The sequence below is a fragment of the Scatophagus argus genome, chromosome 15 (genome assembly GCF_020382885.2).
Source record: "Scatophagus argus isolate fScaArg1 chromosome 15, fScaArg1.pri, whole genome shotgun sequence".
Taxonomy (NCBI): domain Eukaryota; kingdom Metazoa; phylum Chordata; class Actinopteri; family Scatophagidae; genus Scatophagus; species Scatophagus argus.
Window position 1 is genome coordinate 14352023 of NC_058507.1, and position 23800 is coordinate 14375822.

General features: G+C 41.5%; 2 protein-coding genes across 10 annotated transcripts; one reads left to right on the top strand and one right to left on the bottom strand.

Moving 5' to 3' along the window:
* Positions 1 to 905: 905 nt before the first annotated feature.
* Positions 906 to 18634, bottom strand: LOC124072365 (coiled-coil domain-containing protein 9B). Of its 8 annotated transcripts, none has more exons than XM_046413773.1 (14): positions 15966 to 16513; positions 13118 to 13225; positions 12858 to 12962; positions 12562 to 12720; positions 11257 to 11406; positions 8850 to 8912; positions 6735 to 6913; positions 5283 to 5332; positions 5142 to 5186; positions 4698 to 4794; positions 3410 to 3443; positions 2722 to 3328; positions 2551 to 2633; positions 906 to 2159 (listed from the first exon to the last, which is right to left on the bottom strand). In XM_046413773.1, the coding sequence occupies exons 1-14, from the start codon at positions 15975 to 15977 to the stop codon at positions 2133 to 2135; spliced, it is 1719 nt and encodes a 572-aa protein (XP_046269729.1). In that variant the 5' UTR covers positions 15978 to 16513; the 3' UTR covers positions 906 to 2132. The 8 variants fall into 8 exon arrangements, with proteins under 8 accessions (XP_046269729.1, XP_046269730.1, XP_046269728.1 ...); XM_046413774.1 differs by having other exon boundaries at positions 12562 to 12717; positions 15966 to 16511; XM_046413772.1 differs by lacking the exons at positions 906 to 2159; positions 15966 to 16513 and adding exons at positions 18231 to 18250; positions 18464 to 18634 and having other exon boundaries at positions 2292 to 2633.
* A 2877-nt stretch (positions 18635 to 21511) lies between these two features.
* On the top strand, positions 21512 to 23219 carry LOC124072504 (probable H/ACA ribonucleoprotein complex subunit 1). Of its 2 annotated transcripts, XM_046413977.1 has the most exons (5): positions 21512 to 21536; positions 22581 to 22591; positions 22700 to 22759; positions 22859 to 22879; positions 22969 to 23216. In XM_046413977.1, exons 1-5 carry the CDS (start codon positions 21527 to 21529, stop codon positions 23116 to 23118), a joined length of 252 nt encoding a protein of 83 aa, XP_046269933.1. In that variant the 5' UTR covers positions 21512 to 21526; the 3' UTR covers positions 23119 to 23216. The 2 variants fall into 2 exon arrangements, with proteins under 2 accessions (XP_046269933.1, XP_046269932.1); XM_046413976.1 differs by lacking the exon at positions 21512 to 21536 and having other exon boundaries at positions 21607 to 22591; positions 22969 to 23219.
* The last annotated feature ends 581 nt before the right edge of the window (positions 23220 to 23800 follow it).

The window sequence follows — 23800 nt, forward strand, 5'->3', positions numbered from 1 at the left end:
TGGTGCTGCACTGTTAGTACAATACATTTAACATGCTATATGTTATGGTAAGGTACACCTTCAGCATTGGAAGAAGCCATTATGAAAGGCACAACAACTGGCTAAATTCTTAAGAATGAAGCTTTTCAAAAATATTAGTTGTCTTTCATGATTATAAAACAAACACGAATGGCAAAACAATGCCAAAAGGGAATAACAGCTGAAGCCCAGTGCTCAGACGGTGAACTAAAGGTTGAACCCTTACAGACCTGGATGATTTATTTTCAACATCTCAAGTCTGTTGGTCCCATAAGTGTCCTAATAAACTGTGCAGATGGTCGGGTCTATGGTAAGCATCTGTGGCCCTAGTTTTTGCAGTGTCCTGCACCAATGGCCCTAGCTGGCCCCTATCAGCAGCCAACTGAGCATGATCAACTGGCAGCAAAGCCAGTAAGTGAGAGAAATCAATCTGATTGTGTCTGGAGCAAAAGGGCTGAGAGCCTCAACACAGAAAAAGGTTGGACACTGTTATGTAAATACCAGAATAAGGAAACTATTAAAGAAATGTTATGTCTGTGCTGTCTGTTGTTTAAATTTGTAAAATTACAGACATAAACTACATTTCCAAATGTAGTGCTTAGAAACATATAATCAGAGTCTGAGGAAGACCAGATAATTGGGATTCAGCTGTAACACCTTGGCAACACAATTAGCAACATGTTAAAGGGCAACATATCTGTGGAGATTCTCAGTCATCCAGGTCATATTCACTCGAAGAGTTAAAGCAAGGCGTCTGGACTTGTGAAGATTTGACTTGAAGACGTTTCACTGTTCATCCAAGCAAGAACAGATGAAGCTGCTTGAATGAGCAGTGAAACGTCTTCAAGTCAAATCTTCACAAGTCCAGACGCCTTGCTTTAACTCTTCGCATGTTAAAGGGCAAATTTGAGATTTTAGTTCTATAGTGTCACTTTTGACTGTGATTAATTAAAAAAAATGCAGCCACATGTTTTGGTGTCAGTAATGTGGATTATGCTGACTGCTGTATGGACATTAAAGGGGTACTCCAGCAATTTACATCTTTTCTTACATACAGCTGGAGAGAGACAAATTTAAAAAAGAATCATCTAAATATATAAAGCAGAAGCCAGGATATTTTCACTTTTAGTTCCCAAGCTCCAAAAGCACTGGTTACTACATTTCCCATAATGCAAATACAAAGAGCATTTCTTTGTTGGATTTTTCTGCCTGGCACCACACCTCCAGTTTGTAGTATACAATTCTGTTACAATTTTGTGATTTCCACATTGAGATACCCTGGATGACATTACAATGGCATCATCGGGGTTATTATGTCTCCTCCAGAGCCACGTAATATCATTATTATTGTACAACTGTTTAAACAAGCTGAGCAGCACTCACTATGATGCCTTACTAAGCTTGGTCTGTAAAACTGATGGAGTGCCCCATTAAATGTCACTAATGATAAAAACATTTATGTCAGTAGTAATATTTAGAAACTTAAGAAGGTCTGGGACAGTAGCCAGTGAGACAGAAAGTGTCAAAAGTGCCCTTTAATAATCTTTTGATTTCCAATACGTGAAAGACCAGTGACTGATGCTGGAAGCAGTTAATAAATAATATCTGAGAGTAGAAAGACAGACTCTACTGTAGGTCTGTCTCTACTCTATAATCATATAATACAGAGTTTATTTCATCTATTGAAAATACCTCTGAGGCAGAATCAGGCACTAAATAATTTTACTGTGGTTGAAGTTTGTTTTCCAGGGCTACCTAAATGTAAGTGTTTAGTTTGCCTCCTGATATGTACCTTGACAATTTCATACAAATGTAAACATTCAGTCGTATTGCACTCAAGCTGCATACTAATGTACTGAACAATGTCAGTACACATCCTTTTATCCTCATAAAGTGCTTGGATGTAAAAATATTTGAGCAGGGAAAAACCATTCCTATGTCAAATTTTAGACATTTGAAAACTTCCACAGGGTGAGACACGCCACAGCAAAATTCAACCATGGGTTTTGTGTGTGAGCCACAAACAGGACACCTCAAATGAGCTACCCAAAGCAAAATGATGCATCCAAATGCAAAGAGGCAAGGCTCTGTGTTTCTGTGATTTGGTTTCAGTATCAAACAATCTTCCCATGCTCTCTTGCCTGCAAAAAAAGAAAAGACATGTACAAAAGCATTAGTTACAACTGACTTCTTTACCTTAATCCACATAATCGCTTTATTTATGTCAGTCCCAGCACTTCTCTTTTCTCTTTGGATGTTTTAAGCAGGTGGTTATATATTATCAAGCTGTTTCAGGGGTGCATTAGATGAAGAGGCATCTCTCATGAGACTCTTTCTCCTGCACTCCCAACAAGGCTCAGAGGTGGTGAATACACTCAAACTGAAATTGGATATTACACAGCTGCAGTGCAGATAAACTGCCAGAGTTTCTCTATTCATCTATTTAACTCATCATCCATTTGCACATCCCTCCATCAGTCCATTTACACATCTATCGATTCTCCCATCCCTCTTCCTGTCTCTCGCACTGACCTTGTCACTGCTAGTAGAGTGTGTCGGGTGTGTTTCTCCTGACTCCAGGCTCAGGACAGACAGACCGGAGTCTATTAGTTCCTCTTTGAAAGAAAAAAACGACATCAGGTTAGTTATATAACATCCAGATTTACTGTTGGATATATTTCCGGGTTCTGAAGTCTTGCATACCTGCGTTTGCGTTGCTGATGTTGCACTTGGAAAGTTCTACTGGCTGGACAGAGCCCTCCTGTAGAGAGCCACAGGCTTTTTCAAGGGAGGGGGAGCTGGGAGTCGCTAGAAGGTGGCTGTCTTTTCTAGTACATTCAGTTTCAGGTGCCTGCTGCTGGGCAACAGGAGGAGCAGACGGACCACCTCCCTGATCCTGAGGACTACCATCATCCTGCTTGGCACTTTCAACAGGCTGCTGTAGCCCTTGTTCTTTTTTAGGTGAGGAAGTTTTTAAGGAGCTCAGACTTCTTGATTCTGAGCTGACCGAGTCCTGCGAGCCTGTGCTTTGCCTAGTGTGAGCCCCCTGGATTAGTTCTTCTGAGAAGCGTACCTTCTTCTCCAAACCCCGAGGGGACGAGGCCTCTTCCGTCCCCTGAGCGGGGGAGTCCTCTCTCAGGCTAGCAGCTGACGCAGGAGCTGGGGATCCATGCACTTCCTCCGATGTACTCACTGAAACTGGGCTGGGAGACAACTTCATTTTTGAGTCCTGGTCTTTCTGCTCTTCTACCTCAGGATCTGTGAGGGCATCAAGTTCCTCCAAGAATTCCTCTAATGTTGTGTCAGAAGTCTAGAAGATGAGATGATAACAGGCATTTTTGCTTCTTATCAGCCAATACATATTCACAGTCACACAGGTTTGATGTCTCACCTGTAGGTTCTCTCCTTCTTCATTTGCCTGCCATCTAAAAAATAAAGGGACAAGGGCTTTTCAAGCACAATGTAGAAATAGTGGGCTGTAAATCTGCTCACAATAAACAAGAGCAAACTCTACAGACGGGCTGAAGAAATAATTTCATCACTGGAAAATGCACTTATTGACTTTTTGCAGAGAGTTAGATGACAGAACCGATACCACTCTCATGTCTGTATAGTAAATATGTCACCCATAAGTTTCTGATGAGATATTGATAAGCTAAGAGGGTGGTTCAAACTCTTACCATCTCAACAGTGTCTGGCTCCACCTAACCCCAAAAATGGGCAAAGAATTGGAGCGCGGGTGGAGCTGAAGCCCGGCTTCAGCTGCATGAATTTAAGCTTAATACAATTTAAGGAATGAGTTACACAGAAATTCAACTCCTGTGCAGCTGTGTGGGGAAAAGGGAAACTAGTTATTGAGACTAAAACTGTTAATGTTTATTTTCTGTTGTAAAGTTTGATATGTTAATTTTAAACATTTAATTTTGAATAGCATATATCCCCAAATATCAAACTATTCCTTTATGCTGCACAGACAAGTAAGAGAAAGTAACATGCAACAAAGGTGGAAATATAAAGTTGTAGGTGGCTCAGTTCTCCTCTCGCTGTGGTCTCAGGTGTTGAAGTCTTACCGGGCTGCCTCTCACTACAGCAGAGTCTATTGCTAGCTGTGACGGCAGCACAACCTGATAACAAGAAGCTGTCAAACCACACCTGAATGTTGCTTTACACTGCCCCCTGATCCTTACCTACTTCCATCACTGACACACATAAAGAGAAAACCATCTGGCACATTACACTTCGACATTGAAAGGCTGCACTGCCTCGCTTGCAGGACTGTGCCCTCGTGGCTTTTTCAGATTATGAGCAATGCTTGTGTAACAACACTGAAAGCTGAAATGCCTGAAAGCCTCCTCACCACCCAGCAGAGCAGCTTGTTTCGCTACAGAGGAAGGCTGAGGGAAAAGGAAAAATGAATGTACTGAGGTCCTGGGTTATTTAGTCAGCTGCCACAAATTCTAAATCAAGTCTCATGATAGCCAAAGGAATTTGTACATTAGGGCACAGTGCAGGAAAACAATATGAATTCCCAAATTCACTCGACATATTTCATTAGTCACAGTTAGTTTTATTGCACGGTTTAATTGCTGCGGTAAGAGACATCCGAAGGGTGAATCAACTTGAACATCAGGCTGTTGTGTGTGTGGCGTGAACTTAGATGATGTTTAGCCGTTACTGACCTCCTGGCTCTTCCAGTAAGACGATCTATGCCTTTTGCTTTACTGCTCATCACCAGTACGTTTTTAGCTCCCTTGTCTTTTCCTCGTTTCTCATGACCTAAGATAGGACAATGCAGAAATATCAGGTGACAATTAAACATTTTTATATTTAAAAAAAACATTATTCTTGCATTAATTGTTGTTTCTCACTGTGTAGGCTTTCAATTTCAGGACAAAACAATAATTTCTCCCCCCGGCTGATATCCCACCATGTGTGCGAACCCCACCCGAATTATGTCCAACCCCAATATCCTTATCAGCATGAAAAATATCAAATTATAGCAGAAAAATTCACTGAGGCTTCAGAAAATGACATAAATTCACAAAGGTTTTCTCAGTTTTTCTCAGTGCTATACAATGATTTGAAGGCACTGAGATAATAAAGAATATTTAAGTGTGTTATGCCTCTTGAATCCACCCTGGATTGTCCTCTTCTAGCATTCCGTCCACCTGGAAAAAAAATGGAATATATATTGAAGAGAATGAGATAACTCTGAAACTCATCATATTTTGATGTGAAAGGTCTTACTCCTCATGTTCTCTCACCTCTGCTGCTGGGCCCCCAGTCTCTGTCAGGGATGGATTTGTCTGAAAACCTAAAAGAGGAGCTTCAGTTTAGACAGAAACACAAACCAGCGTGAGCACTGTCTTGGTCATGCCTCAAAATAGTTTAAAAACGTTTTGTTCAGGTGACATCTCCATCCTCATCAACAGCCTCCCTTGACATTTGAATATCATCATTCTACACTTATGTGCTTAAAATTTGATTTTTTGCAAAATCATTGAAAGGTTTCGTTCCATGAGTCACACCCTTGCATTTTACATCCAGTGAGGCCATCTACATTGTTGAATCAGAAACACATTTCCTCTTCTATTCTTACTCCAGGGCCTTGTTTAAGCCTCGCCAAATAAGGCAAGGCATTCCATCCCTTATCCCAAGCTAAAAATAGCCACTCCTTCCTTGTCTCTTTACATTTTGATGCTCCCTTAAACAGCACATTAATTTACCCTGCAGCTTGGTCACTCTTTGTGCTACAGCGCTGGTTTGTTTGACATCTAACAAACAGTTAAAACAAAAGGGGCAGCTGTGATCACACTGAGTGTTCCAAATGTGAGAACACACAAAGCCATTACATACTGCACATACAATGATAGAATTTGCCTGAAACTTTGATTATTTGGTGATGGAACCATTTAGCAACATCCTGTGACTTTATGATTTAGTGATCATGTGGACATGTACTCCAGATACCTCATCTAATGGATTCTTCCACTGAACAGCCAGAAATAAACAGCATGTTTGTCAAGATTTGTTAGTTCCTTAACTCCCGTCTGCACTAAAGTGAATAAATCTTATTCATTAACTTCAGCAGTAAAAGAAGATGAAAGAAGCAATTTGCAGTAATATTAAAAATCAGCTAAGCACTGGGTTAGTTAATGAAGCTAGTAACTGGACAGAACTTGTTAAAATAAATTTGCTGTTTACGATAATTAAAGCATCTTTATGAGAATACCGATGCAACTCTCTTGCGACAGGCAAAAGAGTTTGGTTTAGCTGTCCAAAGCAAAATCCACATAGAAGGGCCCAGACCGGGATTCGAACCTGGAACCCTCTTGCTATGAGGCGACAGTGCTAACCACTGCACCTGCCTGCTTTTTTATCTCATTTTATTTATTTTGTTTAATCTTTGGACAGAGCCGTGCCAGAAGTTTCCAGTCCTCCAGTCTTTATGCTAAGCTAAGCTAGTCAACTGCTGGAACACAGAAGCTTTTAAGGATTTCAATGTTCTTATTAAGTTTCAACAAAAAATGAATAAGCATTTTTCCTGACATATTGAACTTTGAAACTAAACAGCCTAAGGTGGGGGGAGGGTATTAACTATGCCAACATTATTAAATTACAGGGTGCAAAGGTTAAAGGAAAATGGTGAAGAAGCAGCTGTATGAAATGACAGCTCAGGAAGAGCCTGAGAAAGCCTGAGTGCAAAGAATTCTTACATATTCTCAGTTTTGTCCATGTCCCACGCTCGTCTCCACTGGCCCTTGGCGTTTTTGTGGCGTGCCACTCTCTCCCTATCGATCTGCTCACGCTCTTTCTTCCACCGCAGATACTCCTCCTGCTCCTCTTTCGATGTGGGGATGTTGAGGTCTGTGCTGGCCTGCGGGCTCTCTGGCTCCTTAGCAGACACAACACAGTTCAGTGTATCTTAATGGATCAAAAACAAGCTCTTAATGCAGATTCATATCATGGTGCTGTCCATTCATCTGTAATGAATCACTGGCATTGAAACATGGTTCAATTAAACACCCGCATCACTTTACATACTAATCAGAGCAGTGAGGGGAACACGCTCAACAATAGCCTCACATTAAGCATGGGTGGTCACAAACAAAAACAGCTTCATATCTCTAAACAATAAACAAAAAATAAATATAACTATGCAACACACAGATCAGTAGGAGGTTCATAACAAAGGGAATATTATGGTATTTTCATATATTATGCATCAGGGAAAATGCCAATCTCAGCCTCAGTGTAAATACTAATGATGGCCTCTGGTTGTCCATTTCTTCAAGTAAGCTCCCATTCAAAACGCTTCTTGTTTTTCTACCATGAAGACTGCAAAGCAACACAATCAAATTCTTGAAGATAATATTCCAGGAAGTGTGCAGTTTACAATAAATGCAATTTAGGCCTGCTTCCTCAGTCCCCCTCTTAACCCGTTTATTGATTACTGTGATGGGAGCAGGAAGTATTGCTTTCTACCGTAATACTAAACTGAGGTCTGAGCAGGCTCTTTTACACATCAAAGGGGACAGCGGTTGTGTGCTATTGATGCAATCCAGGACTGCCAACACTTCTGTTCTTCAATGAAAGACCAGCGATCTTGGAGAAAAAGTGCCCATCAGTGCTTAGTTTAGTAGTAAAAATTAAAACTAAGAGAGATTGCTGAGTAAAAGGGAAACAAATCTAACGGGAAACAAATGTGACATAATCTACTCTGCACATTATGTCAAACAGAGCAAAAGACAACACAGTGTCAGTAAGAAACCGTGCTGGGTGATGTTTTGCCCTTTGGTGTGGGCCAAACACAGTCAGGTAAACATGTTGCCTTCCTGTGTACAGTTATCAGAGAACATGGCATCTGTGCTCATCTCTCTGTTTTCCATCTCCTCTCCCCTCCCTCTTTTCTGGCCCCCTGGAGGATGTCAGGGGCCACAAGGGAGGGAGCTTCTCGCATGTTCCAACAGGCCGTGTTGTGCTTCCATCCCAGCCGCCCCGCTAATTAGCACATTTCAATTTCTCGCCTCCATAAGCTCTCGCAGGGAGGTTGTCAGGGGCCAAGGCAGGTGTGGCAGACCAGTCTAGCCAGTGAAAAGGTCTTGAGCTCAGACTGTGCAGGCACATTAATATATTAAGGGCTGGTAAATGGCAAATAACAATCATCATGCTGTTAGTCTGGACCGCTGGACTGCTTATTGTCAACCTCCAAAGATGCACTGGTTTAGGCCTGAAAATGCCAGAGGAGGTTTACAGTATAACAAACAATGCCTGGGGTTGTCCAACGCCCCCCTCTCCTGACTGCACAAAAACCTCAAACCTGAAAAAAAAAATCAGCATGGTATTTCCTTGAGCACTCACTTGGCGCAGACAGTAAAGCAGGCATGGGAAGAAAAGGCATGAACAGCATCACTTGTCATGTGGTGTATTCAGCGGGCCTTTGAAGCCCAACCTCCCTGCCTCCCCAGTTAGCCTGTTTATCGCACGCCTGATCTGCGAGACAGCTCTGAGCTATTCCAGCAACTTTAACACGTAAGCCAGCAGGATGCAGATGGGGACAAGATGGGGGGAGGACGGTGTGTGCATGGCAACGTGTTGTGCCTGTCTACATGTGAGTGTTTGTGATGAGGGTAGAGGGCATATTTGCATTTCTCTGTGTTTCTGTGTGCTTACATAGTTGAGCTGGAAACCTTTTACATCACATTTGTTTTCATTTCGGTGAATCATGTGATCATTGTGAGCTGGAGATAAAACCCTCGGGCTTATGAGTTTTCTCAAATCCAGAGAATTATAATGTCATGTGTGTTTATGTAGGTGTGTGGCTGTGGTACCTGAAATTGCTCTGTAAGCTTGTGATGCTCTTCAGTGTGCTTCTGACCTTGTTTAACCTGATCCTGTCAGAGAGACAACAAATGAAAGGAAGATGAGCTTAACAATAAGGGTGACACAGCAACTTGTTGTCAACCAATTAAAAATGGTTGTACGGAGTCATACTGCTGCTGCCACAAACACTAAAAGCAAATGAAACAAGAGCACAGATGTTAAGATTAAGAGGCCCATACTGCCCCCAAATGGACATGCTGTGCTACTGCATAATCTGGCATTTAGGATATTTAAACTCCTCTCTGCAATGAGGTCATCAGAGTGGACTCTGGGCTATGCAGGTGGTTGAACTTCAGTGGTTTGGAAAATGAAACTCATCCTATTGCAGCTGGAGAACTGTGTCGCTTTGGTTCTGGTGTATTTCTGACTGCAAAGATGTGCTCCAGTGAGCACAGTGGATGAGCCATGTTGCCATCAACAGCAGCACTTGCATGAACAGACGAGCAGTGGAGGGAACAATAAACGCTGGACAGAGTGGTGTAGTGCACCTACAGACAATGACACCCACGTACACACCCGTGCACACTCTCCTACCCACACCCGAATGCAGGCTGGCTTGTAGGCAAACACAAAAGACCCCTGAGTACTAGTTTCTTTTCTTCCTTCTCCTCTCACTCCTTCTTGCTCTCCCTTTCTGACCCTTTCCTGGCACCTCGCCAGTTCCATCTCTTTGGCTGCATAATGAGCCTTTTCAGAGTGAGAAGGCAGTCGAATGTTAATTAGATCAAATCGGTCCTTTCAGGGTGGTGGGAATGGGGAAACAATCGTGCCAGAGAAGAGCAGACCACTTTAGGTTCCAAAGAGGAGAAATGGTGGCTGGAAACAGATGGTTGGCTGCCAGGAGTATCTCCCCTTGTTTCCCTCTGTGTTTTCCTCTCACCCCTCCCTGTGCATTTCCTTTCTCCTGTCTATTCTGCTCTCTTATGAGTGTGAACTGACATTGACTAGTCATTCCAGGCATTACAATATGCCTGGGACAATGCCAAACAACCACACCCTTCAGACAGGCTCACACACACTCATGCTCATTAGAAAAATATTTCAAGGGAGGAGGAAAGTCATAGTAATGTGTAGGTTATTGTGGGTCTTTTCAATACGCATATTTTTTTTTTAACACTCTCCAGATACATCCATGACATTTTGTCCTCCCATCACACCCTTCTCGCAGTGTTTTCCCTGTGCTCTCATAAACCAAGTTAAATGATAGTAGTTACGTAAACAGCAACCACATGGAAACCAGGTCTCAGGGATTCACAGATGACTGGTGCACTGGAGCGCTGGCTACTGTTCAAGTGCTGATTCAGTCCACATGATAAATAAAGGGGGACAGACCATGCGGGGCCAGGAATAAAGGCAAGAGAACAGTGTGTTCAGCCCATAGATTTAGTGCACATTAACTCAGATGGGCAAGTGAGCAGCACTCAGCGTATCAGCCAATCAGGGGCAGATGTATATGTTATGTATTAGAAGAAGACTTCACTGGTTTTGTGTCCAGAGACCCCTCCTACAAACAGGCTGTGTCTGTGTTTACAGTGGTGAGGATCAGCTGTCTGTGCTGTGCATAGGCTTATTGATTGAGTAGCTGATGTGTGTGTGTGTGTGTGTGTGTGTGTGTATCAAGCTTTGGACTGAGGCAGAGCAGCTGTTTCAGAGTTTCTGCATACCTGGGGGGCCTAAGGTCAGTGACAGTGTGGCATTTCACAGCCCAGCCGGGGGATACTGCACGAGCACATGTGTCTCCGCCTATCTGCATGAAACATCTGAGACTACAGTAGGAAAGCTATTGATGTTAAACATAGTGTCTCTCTTGCTATTGATAACAAGGCCTTTTGTTTGAACAAGAGCTATTAAAGCATTGATCTATCACGGCTCTAGAGAGACTCAGTGAACTTCACAGGCTGTTCCACACACCCAAAGGCACTTACACCCAGAGGCTGAACGATTTTTCTTCAGCTAAAAATACAACAAAAGCTCCTCAGAGGGAAAAAATAAAATAAATAACCATTCGACCTGAGTGGGATTACACACACACAGAAAAAAGAAACAGGCCTTTTGAAGATTCTTGATTGGTTAAGATTTGGTTCCATGGAGCATCAACTGATCCGACAGCTCTATTAGAGCAATCCCCCAGCCTGCCCTTTAATCCCACACCAGTCAGTCACAGCCCCAGTCCACCTCCTGTCCACAAACCATTGTGCTCCATCACTGGATGGGTGTGTCCAGCCGACATGTCTGACATCTATGTAAAACACGTCGGTGCCCCACAAGAACATGAACAATGGGCAGTGTGAGCGGACTTGAGGGTGCAGGGTAAAGCGTCTGATCACTGGAGTGCTCCGAGTGTCTGACTCAGACCTGTGCTGCTGTGTCTCTCTTGGCCATGTGAGGTGGCTGCTTCCCCCTCCCTGCTGACTCAACGCGCTTGGCATGTCCGTCATCTGTAGGGCTCTTGATGTCCGCAGGACCTGGCCTCCTCTCTGGCCTCTCACTCACCAGCCTCTTACCCTGAAGAGACGAACACCCATATTAGAGTATCATAACTGTAGCAATGTGCAGTTTAATACAAGAGAGCCAGTCCTCGCTGTGTCCAAATCATACACAACAATAACTTAAAGGGTACACATTACTAGTTTCTAATATAACATTAATATATAACATTAATATATATATATAACACAACACAACAGCCAATCATGTACACAACCAAAAGGTTTTAACCTGACAGCTGCCGTATCATGATGTCTTTGTTGATCCTCAGACTTGTCTAGTATCACCGGCAAGTTGACACTGCAAAATTTTAATTAGTCCAATACTTTGGATTATAACCAACTCCTGCTCAACTAATGACAGTCACATCAGCTTCGGCTGAAACTTGATGTTTACTTCTACTTAACAAATGTTAGCATGCCAACACACCACAGACTCTTAGTCTTGACAACTCGTCTCACAGCCTGGCTCTGCAGACAACAGGGATATTTAACCTAATTTATGAATACATCACGAGTACACAGACTCATTAGAATGCTGCAGTAACAGTACTCAATTAGACAGACATCTGGCTTTCAGTACTGGCCCAAGTCAAGGGCTGAACATCTAAATTAAAAACTTGAAACCTAAAATCACAAAACATTAAGTAGATTTTCTGAAGTGAAGGAACGAAGTAACGCAGCTGTTGAGCAGCAACCGTACCTAACAATAATCTCAACTGTATAAGCTCTGATTGCTGACGTGTTTGTTGTAAGTTGCAAGTTGCAAGGATTTTCTCATAGTGACATCAAAGCTTCTGATAAATAGTTCATATTCTATAATATATTTAATTCAGTATCCTCACATTTTGCTTGCTGCCTGACCTATTCTAGATGTACAATAATGAAATGCTTTCAACTCTTCAGAAAGCACACTTGGGTACATGCATCAGCTCATGGAACAAAGTCTATGCTGCCATCCATCACTTTTAAGTGTTGCTGCTTTCTTTATTAAGTTGTCATGGTTGAGTACCACCTAAGACTCTGGCTGAATGCTTATCAAACTGCTTTCAGGCAGGTGCACATTGATTTGAATGAGGGACTATTTCTGTGTTATTCTTTCATGTATTACAGTAAAACTACATATTCTTTTCCTTGTCACTTTGAGTAGAAATTGGCCCTAAAGTGTATTTACCTTTTTGCCAGCCATGGTGACCATTAGCTGCTTCCTGTGGCCTCGGCCAGCACCCTGCAGCGGGCCTTCTTCCCCCCTGTCAGGCCCAGCGTCCTGCTGTCCTTTGCCAGCTGGTGAACCACCGCTAAATGGCTTTGTCACCACCACACGATTATCCTGCTAACCAAAGACAAGTGGATCTTAAAATATTTAGTATTCATTTGTAGCATCTCTTCCTCAGAAACAGTTTGTGACTATGTTCAGAACCTTGCGTTATAACGGTTCTTAAGTCTGTCACCTCAAACTGAAATACTCACACTGGTGGACTTGCTGATTGTGATAGTAAGATCATCAGCTTTGCCCTTGCGGCTCTGCAGTGCCATTCCTTCCTCTTCTGCCCTTTTCTTGTCCTCCTCTACCTCCTAAATGGAAGTCAGTGAAGACAACAAGTTAATCAGGAAGACTGAAAGTTCTGCATTCCTTTTCTCTTTTTTTTTCCTTTAAAAAAAACAACATGCCACAGACGAGCATTTACCGCACCCGACGATGACCAGCGAAACTCTGCATTGTTCCTTACCTTGTATCTCTTCATGAGTGCTTCATTCTTCCTGCGGAGAGCCTCAATCTTCTTGTCCAGCTCCAGATCCCTCTCATGATCCCTCTTGGGCATCATGTCACTGGGGGCCTAGAAAGATACACATCAGATTATTGGTACAACAAACAAGTGCCCTCTTATTTTAAAGTTAGTTGGTTTTTGTATACTGAACTGAATCTGAACAAACACTGCACACCACCTTTCAGCACACTGCGCTTTCCAATACTTGCAGTGATGGACCCATTTAGGTCTATACAAAATAAATTTGACGTTTGGCTGCCATTCCAACTTTTCCCCGTGTGGCCACACCACTGAGTGTGCTGTGGTAACACACAGCACCCGCAACAGATGGAGCATTCATTACGAAGCTCAGTTACACAAGGAGAATGCATATGCGGAGCATCTGAAACGTCCCGATGCGGTCAGCAGGGCAGGCCTCCTCACATGACAAGAGGCCCCATACCGAAAAACTCCATGTGCTCTCAAGCAACTCAAGCAACTACATTATAGAAGGAGGCAAAAACATGTCAAACACAAAAAGATCTCATTTCCTTTAGACAGAGGTAACCTAATGTCCCCTCTTCAGTCTGGTCTGTGTGTAGTCCTGATTCCAAAAAGTTTGGACACTATGTAAAACATAAATAAATCAGAACGTGATAATTTATTACTCCTTTCTGACACATACACAATTGAAACAGCACAAAGACAAAATATTATTGTTTTACCTCATCAACATTAATTTTTGTAAATATATACCACCTGTTTGGAACATTCCACAGGCAAACAGGTTCATCGATAACAGGTGACAGTATAGTGATGGGTATGAAACAGGCATCCTCGAAGCTCTTTTAACGATATTCTTAACGGGTTAAACAGAGTGGTTCTTTTGTAAAGATGAGCCACCACTTTTGAGTTGTGGCTTGAAAGTGGTGGCTCCTTTACCTGGCAGCAGCGCAAGCTAAAGAGGACAGACAAACGCAACACGAGAGTCAGGAGAGTGTCGCAACTTCGTCAAAAACCAGGTTCACTGGTCCAGGTCCAGGTCCAGGTCAGACAGAAGTGTAACTTTCACTTTTTTCTGACTGTGAAGCAGCCAAGATTTTAATTGTTTTTCTTTAATGAATTTAAATTGAGTTAAATGGAAAAGTTAGCTAAGCTGACCAGGTCCTGAATGTTTAACACAAGTGGCGACAACCTCCTCATCTAACTCTTGGCAAGAAAGCAATTATGCACATTTCTCAAAATACTGAACCATTCCCTTACATTGGTATACAGTGTATATGAAATGCCAACATGAGAACTGGTCACAAGGCAGCTCCTGCCTCATATGAAATCAAACCTCGTGATTCAAATTCACATGCCCCAAGCAATAAGGACAAAAACATTTCAACTCACAAGCAAACTACTCACTTGTGCTAAGATTGTACTTAAACCTTGAAGAAAATATCAAAAAAAAATGTTTTAACAGTGATTTATGACAGAAGCTGATGTGATAGAAAAAACACAAGTTCCAAAACTTTAAACAGTTTGGGGCTGGTTCATCTCTGTGAATGCTTCTTGTAAGCCAGCAACTGGGGGTTGCATTTCTCTTTATATTGTCACAAAGATTTCATTTAGCACACAAACAACAGTACTCGAATAAAACTCAACAAGCGAACACAACTGTCAAAAAAAGGGAGCCCTCGGGTCAGCATCTGTTGTTATTCCCAACCCAGAAGAGGTGACAACTACTCAGTCCAACTGAAAAGTTGCCACTCTTTGCTGTTGAAACTGTGAAAATTCATTTGAAGTATGCCATTCTCCACATGCCACATAATTCATTCGGAGGGGTCAAACCTTCTTCTGAGAGATATAAAGTAGATGTGCCAAACTGAGTCAGTCATCCTCCACTGTTGCCCCAGTGACGACAAGAGAGTCAAGGCTGGTTATTTTGCGATACTGCTAGCAAAGAATGATGACTCATGGCTAGCAAGCATACAGAGACCATCACAGTGGGGATGCAAGAAATTCTTTCATGCTTCTCCATCATCATCACCATTACGGCCGCAGAGACTGGATGCCACTGAGATGTTGCCGAACACTTCTGAGTTCCACTACCTCACTTGTATTGTTTTTATCAGAGCCTTTCGGGCCTTGTTTAAATGTGAGGTGTCAGCACAGACCTTTGGTATATTAACTAAAACTGCACATCCTGAAGGCAGTTGTGTCGCACCTGTAAAGACACAGTGAGCAGGACAAAAGTTGTAACTCACTCAGAGAAGCAGCAGGCTGGAAAGCTGGGCTACCTCACAGCTTCTAGTTGTCAGGGTATCCAAACACAACAGACCATGAGGACATACCACCAAGAATAGGCGCAAGGGAGAGACTCACTGCCGACTTCGAATCTCAGCAAGGCCAATGGCGGAGAATGAAGTGAACAACGGCCTCCACAAACCACTGTGGGGGGACAGTATCCCTCTGGGTTCGCTTCTGTGATTGTGCAGCAGCAAGGCTAACGTGCACACATACACACACAACCACAAAACACAGAGAGACGTTGTGGGTCTGCCAGCGGACAGCACCCATGCCCGGACAGGCAGGCAGAGAGGAGGAGGGGGGCCCTGCAGAGAGAGAGCTGCCAAGGCTTCCTCCCTACCCAGCGTTCCTGCCACCTACAGGAGCTACAACAGGGGGGAGAAAGAGCCAGAGGCACAACTGAAACATTGCATGTAGCCACAGCTGAATCTGCGACAGAGCAGAAGACGAGGAGGGGGAACCAAATAGCCGAGTGAGAGCGCTGGAGAGTGCAGGATGAGAAGAGAGAGAGGAGAAGGAGAAAGAAGGCACTCACGGCTCTTTCCATGTCAGCGGTGAGAGCTGGGCTGGGTCCAGGCGCGAGGCAGCCGAGGCGGCAGAGAGGGCTGCCTGGAGTCGACGATCATGCCTCGATTACAATGAGCCAAGTTGGGCAAGCGGCCAAGACGTCTAACAAATGCACAGAGCTCCCCTGTTAACGGATTTCACAGCAACCATCCGCTTGTCCTCTCTCTCTCTCTCTCTCTCTCTCTCTCTCTCTCCGGTCCTCCCACCCTCCTGCACATATGCTCCCTCACTCCCTCTCGTCCTCTTTAAAGCACTTGCTCTTTCCCCTCCTCACTTATCCTCTGCTCAAAGCTTGCTAGTTAAATCCCCTCACCCTCCCTTCAAATACACTCCGCAAATTTTCAAGCAAATTAAAACCGACGCTCAATTGATGTTGTAGTCATTTCTTTTCTGTGTATGCATTTTTTCTGTCATATGCTTGGCAGCCACATCTACACACTTTTCTCTTTACTTTATATTGTACATTAAAATGCTGAAGAAGTGGAAATATTTAAATATATATATATATAATATCTACAAGCTGACTAATTATTAATTTATTCTTTCCCTCGTCTTTAAAGCCACGGGCAACATAAGGCATATTTTGCTGATAATTTGTGTTTGTTGATTTTCATATGGTAAACAAAAGGGGTATTTCTGTTCATTTTTGATGAGAATGCTTGTAGAAACCCAGTTATACAGTAGGTGTTTTCTTCGTTGGTGCTTTTAAATCTCTTTTTCATACGCTTGTGTCCCAACTTGACGAGATGGGAGACAAAGATTAACTGATCTTAAAAAACAAAAAAAAAAATTATACATTTTTCAAAAGCTTCTTGAGTCAGTCTCATTCTGATGAAGATGAGAGGAGATCCTCATTCAAATATAGACAGTCCAGACATCATAAATGAGATGCATGTTTTGTTTGTTCCCCCTCTGATTTCAACAGCTGTGTCTCCTATGAGCTCCAGACTACATGTTTGGATTACTAAAGGAGCTTCCTAAAGACTGGATAGCACAGAGGGGGGTGGGGTGGCGGGATTTGTCGGCTCAATTTCCAAATTTCCCACAATTCTTTGTGCATGCTGCATTTGCCAAAACCAAATCTGAGAGCGAGTGACATGCAGCAGACAGGCAGCCTGGCAGACAAATGACACAGAGATCCCAAGGAGAGCTGCAGAGGTGAAGTCAGTCACTTGAGGCTCGGAGTTGGCGCTCTGCAATTTCCAGAGCATTATGGAAACAAACACATCTTTGAAAGTTAGCAGTCTGAGCTACATTTTTAGCCACACAAGCCTACATAGCTTACATTCTGCATGGATCAGTCAAGCTAATGAACAAAAGCTCTTTACAAAGCATTTTAGCCAACAAGTATTTGAGTTATTTTAGAATTAATGTAGGAAGTGTCTTGAAAGCTGGAATTAGTCAAGTAGCAGTTTACATCCATGTCTGTCCAAATTCAGATATATGTAGTGAAGATTTTGAAGGAAGCTAACTGTATAAGTATGAGAGCATTGTATAGTGTATGAGGAAAATGCTTTTTGCCAAGCAGGGGGATTTTTCGCTGCAATACCCAAAGTGACCACTGGGCAAAAGTAGAAACAAGGCTGAGTGGTGGCGATGTACCAGGCCTTATGCTGTTAAACAAACTTAGTTCAACAAATGTAACTTTTGAGACAGTGGAGTTAGTATTGGACTTAATAAATGTACAGGGGTGAATTTTTTTTACACAGCTCACTCATTTAAATTATAATTATGTTATATAATTAATGGTGTGGTTGCTTTTAGTAACAGCCAGCCGCTTGCTCATTTGAGTAACTGGACTTGACCTCTTTTCTAGATTTGTAGCGCTGGGCCTTTAAATGACATTTGAGTACAAATATTACACAGAAAATATGGCTTGCGGTGTGGTTAACTGTACTAACAAACTTACTCACCTCTCTCTCTCTCTCTCTTACTCACCCCTTCTTCACGTCTTTGCCCATTTTTGGATTAGCCGGGACTTAAGCGACTTCACAATACCATGACTCTTAATAAACTTATCTATGGGTGACGTGACAGAGACCACAAACTGGTTTAACACAGTTTCCATCTACTACACAGACCTGCTAACACAGGAGGGTCGAGAGGGGGCGGGAGCTGATGTTAGACAGCACCTGAAGAACAACAAACCCGCTGCTGGTCTGTTCCGGAGCTGACAGACCAAAACAAGCACATTTACTACAATTATATGACAAATTCAGAGTATACATTTTACCTGAACTGCATGTCTTTGTTCTGTGGGAGTGAAAACAAACGAGTGGGTGACATGCAAAAGAACTCCAGAGAGTAAATTGGAGACCGGAAGATTGAGTTCAAAACAATTAATATTCCTTCAATGTATGTTCTAATGTGTACGGCAAAATAGGTTTGTGGTTGATGGTAACAGGTGTATTTACAGTTAAAGCTACAGAGTGATACACTGAGGAATCAAAGCAAAACCGTACTGACCTCCACTTTAGCTGGATACACCGTCAGTGAGCTTACAGCCACATCAGAGAAAAGCTGAAATTACACATCGTGTCCACGTGGTGGCGCCAAGCGGTTGTCATACGGAGCCTCAAACACATGAGAGAGAGCTCTGACTCATGAAGCAAGGAGGAGAGGTCGCCTTCCGCCCTGCGTGCTTTCTTAAATTAAAACCTTCCACGTTTCATTTCGTCTGAGCTCGTGTCGTGCATACCAATGCGTCATGAGTTTTAACACTTGCCGCGGACCTGTGAATGCGTACACTTTTTCCTTATTTTGGCAATATGTCCCGAGGTCAAGAATGAACTGTCAATCTCAGCTTTAAATTAGTTGATCGCAAATCATTACTGTGTCACAGTCAAAAATGTCAAAGGTGTAGAAGGATATATATATATATATACAGTTGTTTTCAAAAAATAATAAACAAACTGATTTAAACATAATTCCACATAAATATTATAGAGATATAGAGATATAGATCTAATTTATAATAAAAACAGCAAATAAAATAAAAACTTTCAGTTTATCTTTCACTGTCACTTGTAATAACGCATTTCCTCTTGCAGGGTGAAACACAGGAAATTAAAATCTGGATCCATAAAACTGATCATAATTTTAGTAGATTTAAGTAAAAACAAAATGATGCGTTTGACTCAAATAATTGCTTGTTTTGTTAGAAATGTTGGCAGCGGAGTGAATAGCAATGACTTGCTCAAGTTTGCACTTTATTTTGTAACTCGATATTTTGACATATATTTATGTAAAGTCACAAAGGTGCAGTTATCTACATTATTACTACATTATGAGAAATACTTAAGTTTTAAAACTAATGCGGGGCTGTTGTTTTAACTTCTTGCACAGGCAGAGATTAACAGTTTGTGAATCTTGGCCAAATTAACATGATTTGACAGTGTTCTCATAGACGAGGTTATTTGTATATATGTCAGGTATGCATAACAAACATTCAAGTTTGTGCATGCTCAGATGAAAATCCTTCGCCCAGGCTAGACATCAGTGTCTATTTATGCCAAGCTTCAATGAACACGCAAATATAAAACGTCCTTCTGATCAGTTTTGACATGAGAAAGAGGTCAAAATATGAGAATCCAACATTTTTAGGCCAGCAGTTCCTGAAAAGAAAAGAGACGGATCATTTCAGGTCATAGATGTGGGCGTCTACTGCTAACTTATCATCACACATCACGTCAGATTCCAGAGTGCCCAAACTAGATCACCTCATGTGTTGTTTTAGATCAAGTTTTCTCTGAAGGCCTTGCAACAATGAAAGGTGTGCTGTTAAATTGTGCTCTGTATAATTAGAGTAAATACTGGACAGTGAGGGCGGCACTCCTGTTGTTGCAGTTTGAGCTGATGTTTATTGGTTACAAACAAAAACATGTGCACACTCATGCCAGAATATCTCAAACATGGGTGTTACTGCTTCAGTTTATTGTTGTCTCGTACTCAACTGACGTACCACTGAGGCGTCTTGTTTTGAAGTATTTCACTAGTATCCTCACTTAATGCTATTTATATGACAATTTATTGACAAACCTTGGATTTTGAATTACATTTTCCCCATTTATGTTTCCCTTACAAAACACATGATCATCTTATAGTTTACACGGTGTGATAATTAAAGTCAGCTCCACCTCATATTTTAAAACCTTAAAATCGTACACACTCAGTAATACACAATAATCGAACGATATGACACTCCAACAGTTGCCAATGTAAACTTTTATTTCTGATATTTAGCTGCTGATACTTTAAGTAAAATTAAAAATGCAGGCATTTTCAAAGTGTGTCATTTTACTAAGGTAAATGATCTCAGTAGTAATACATTATAGTCATAGTTATGTTGCCGCTGTATATCAAATATATAGAAAAATACTACTGCTACTACTACTGCTGTATTGTATTTTACTGTATCCCGTAGAACCTGTTTGTTTAAACAAGTTTGCCGTCTTCACAAAAAAAAGTGTTCATAACCACAATCTCCTCCTTACATAGCACTAAATACCTAGATACCTAGAATTGGTTATGTACATATTATTGCATTTTCTAAATACAAGATTTAATTAAAAAAAACCAAAAAACAGATGGTTGACAAGAAAAAGTTAATCCTGTCTCAAAGTGCACAGACACCTACAGTGATATGTGGTAGTTTAAGTTCACTGGGAACATTCAGTACCAGTGCAAACAGCAGTATGACTATTACAAGGTGAAGGAAAAAGTAAAGGTGGTTGACTTCAGTGCTGGAAACCTGGCTTTGCTCTCTCTCTTGTGCTAGAAATGTGTTCCAGACTTGTGTGAAAATTAACTTTTGTAAAAGCATAGTTTCGATATAATTATGATTGTTACCAAGTGATTTTACTTGTCCATACCTGAACCATTTCTACTCCTACTGAGAAAATTTTGAAAACATTCACAGTGATGATTTGTAGATATGTTAAATATTTGTCATATTCACAATGAATAATCACCAAATACACTGACTGGGAGCATTTTCCTCAGACATCAAGTGCAGCCATCTGATATAAAATGTAATCTGGGCAGCACGTTATGTCTCCCATACAACACAGCCTGTTGAGCAAACAGAAAGCAGTTGTGCACTAAGGGGGTTTTTCAAAGAAAGGAACTGACATTTCAGAGTACGCCAAAAGCCGAGCCAGCTATTGGTCACACCCATGCTCTCAAGTGTCTGTGAAGATCCTTCGTCTTGTGCTGAGCGGTGGGACTGTCAATCACTCTCAGAGGGAAAACGCCATCAGTTGTTTTCATGGACACACCCATAACTTACCTGTCCTGCAACTATCAGTCACATTTCAAAACATCAGACTGACACACCCACATTTTTCATCTCACCTTATAAATACAGACTGAACACACACATTAGACACGACTGTTTTTCATTTCTGCACCAGGTATGTAGCGGGTCTTACTTTGAAAAGATTGCAAGAAACATAATGATTCCTTTCTAACGACTCTTCCTTTATTATTATTTTTTTCCAGGCTTTGAACTGCACTTGTGAAAAAGTCAAAATGAGTGATCGTAAGTCTCTTTGGTTCTCCGTTATGTTTTTTAACAATGCATTGCAATCGTTTCTGAAAAAAATCCATTATTGTTCAAAAGTCTGGAATCACCTGTCATATTTGATGACAGGAAGAGAAGCAGTTGTAACCATTTTCTCTCAATTACACTTAAATTTGAATTGACTTTTCAGTCCCTAAAAGCCTGAGTGACCTGACATAATTATTGAACTCAATACTTTAGGAACCCACTTTTTTGAATAGGTCATTTGTCAGTTCATAGTATATTGAGCTGATATTCATTGATCCAAATCCAATGGCGCTAACACTAGACTAACTTTCCATTAGTAATTTTGGAGGTTCATTCCAGCTTGTTATAGGCATCACTGGGCACTTTTCACATAAAAAGGGAACCTGTTCCTGTTTCAACTTGTGCACATTTTGATGCCAAACTTCCAGTTTCTTTTACCAGCAACCTCTGATTTCTTACAATCTTATTTAACTGGTATTTTGAAACATTTTGCATAGTTTTGTTCTCCATGTACATACCATAAATGTTTCTGCAAACCCTTCATACAAAACAGCAATTATTTGTAAAGAGAACTTTCTTCAAATTAATAGTCTGAAAGATCATTCTGAAACACTGAGTGGTTCTCTCAGCTACCAAATCAACCTTCGGTGGCAGTCATTTAAGATAAGATAAGATAATCCTTTATTAGTCCCATTACTGGGAAATTACAGTGTTACAGCAGCAACAGAATATAGAGGGTGCAAAACATGCAATAATAAGGGAAGGATGAGCATTCAAAAAGAATAAAAAGAATAAATACACAGGAAACAAATACCTGCAGCTGTACACATTTCCGGACTTTTGAAAGGTAGTGTACGTAATTAAAGTTTAACAAACAGTTTAAAGCAGGATATTAAGAGGAAAAAACATTTGGTGGGATTTCATGAATGGTCATACTTCATCATACTGGGAAGGGAGGATGTCCATATTTCATGTTAATTTTCACATGTCTGACTTTTTTCCTTTTTTTTTTTCCTTTTGTCTTTGTCATCACAGCCGCCCAAGAGGTGAGTTTTTTTGTTTTTGTTTTTTTGTCCTTCCTTTTGCACAGTGCTGCAGAGATTGTGATTAACAGCATGAAAACCTGTACTTAAGATTCGGTTCCCCTCTCTCAGGAACCGACAAACGAGCCACAGGTGGAGGAAGAAGAATCTCCGGGATCTGAGTCAGACGGAGTAAGTCATCTTTTATCAACCTAAACAGTGCTTCACTGTTGTTTTGCCCTGCATTAACTTTGTAGTGCTCATGTGTTAATTTCCTATTACCTTTCACAGGAGGGAGAAAGGCGTCCAAAGGTTGATGTTTTGCAACATTTTTGCATCTTTTCAGTTTATCTTTTTGTTTCAAAAAATGTGCAAACTTTGTTTTGGCTGGGTGTTTACAGGGGAAGAAGGAAAAGAAAAAAGGTGGACAAGGACGTGGAGAAGAAATGAGAGGAAGCCATGGTGGTGGTCGTGGAGGTCATGGAGGTCATCATGGAGGTCATCATGGAGGTCATGGAGGTCATGGTGGTGGTCGTGGGGGCAAATCATGAAGAAATCTGTGAATTGCCATTCAGTGACAATGATTGCAAAGAATTAAAGAATTGAAGACATTTTTAATAGTCCAATAAACTTGAGAAAAAAAAGGCAAGACTGATTTATTGTTTGTTCACATCAGAATTAATGTATGTATCCAAAACAGATGAAAGTTTATAACTCCAGGTCCTGTGTTTCTAAGGTAAATCCAAAACCAAAACAGTATGGATATTTGGGAGCCTAAACTGATTGATTTTAATCCTTTTTGAAGGAGGTGTGCTCAGTAAACGCCATGATAATCTGCCCGTCAGATTTTGGAAAGATTTAGGAGATCCAGAATAGAATATCTTCAAAAATTAGTTTGTACAATTACAGCCAAAGCCTGATTACCTGCCTGCAGCTCTGGGCCCCTGGCCAACTGGTTTGTGCAGATTTAACTGAGCATTTGTTTGGGGATATGCACCACTGACGTACAGTATTAACTGACATATTACAGACCTTAAGGTGGTTTCTGCTGTATTTAAACATCTTGAGGTCTTGTCTGTAGCTTCCAGGGAATCACTAGACATTCTGGGATATGAACTTTGATGTTGACGGTTTGGTGACAAAACTGACACCATTCTTGTGTGTCTACATACTGTAATTAGTTTAGCTTAGCATAAAGATCATAAACAGCTAACCTGGGTCTGTCTGCACAAA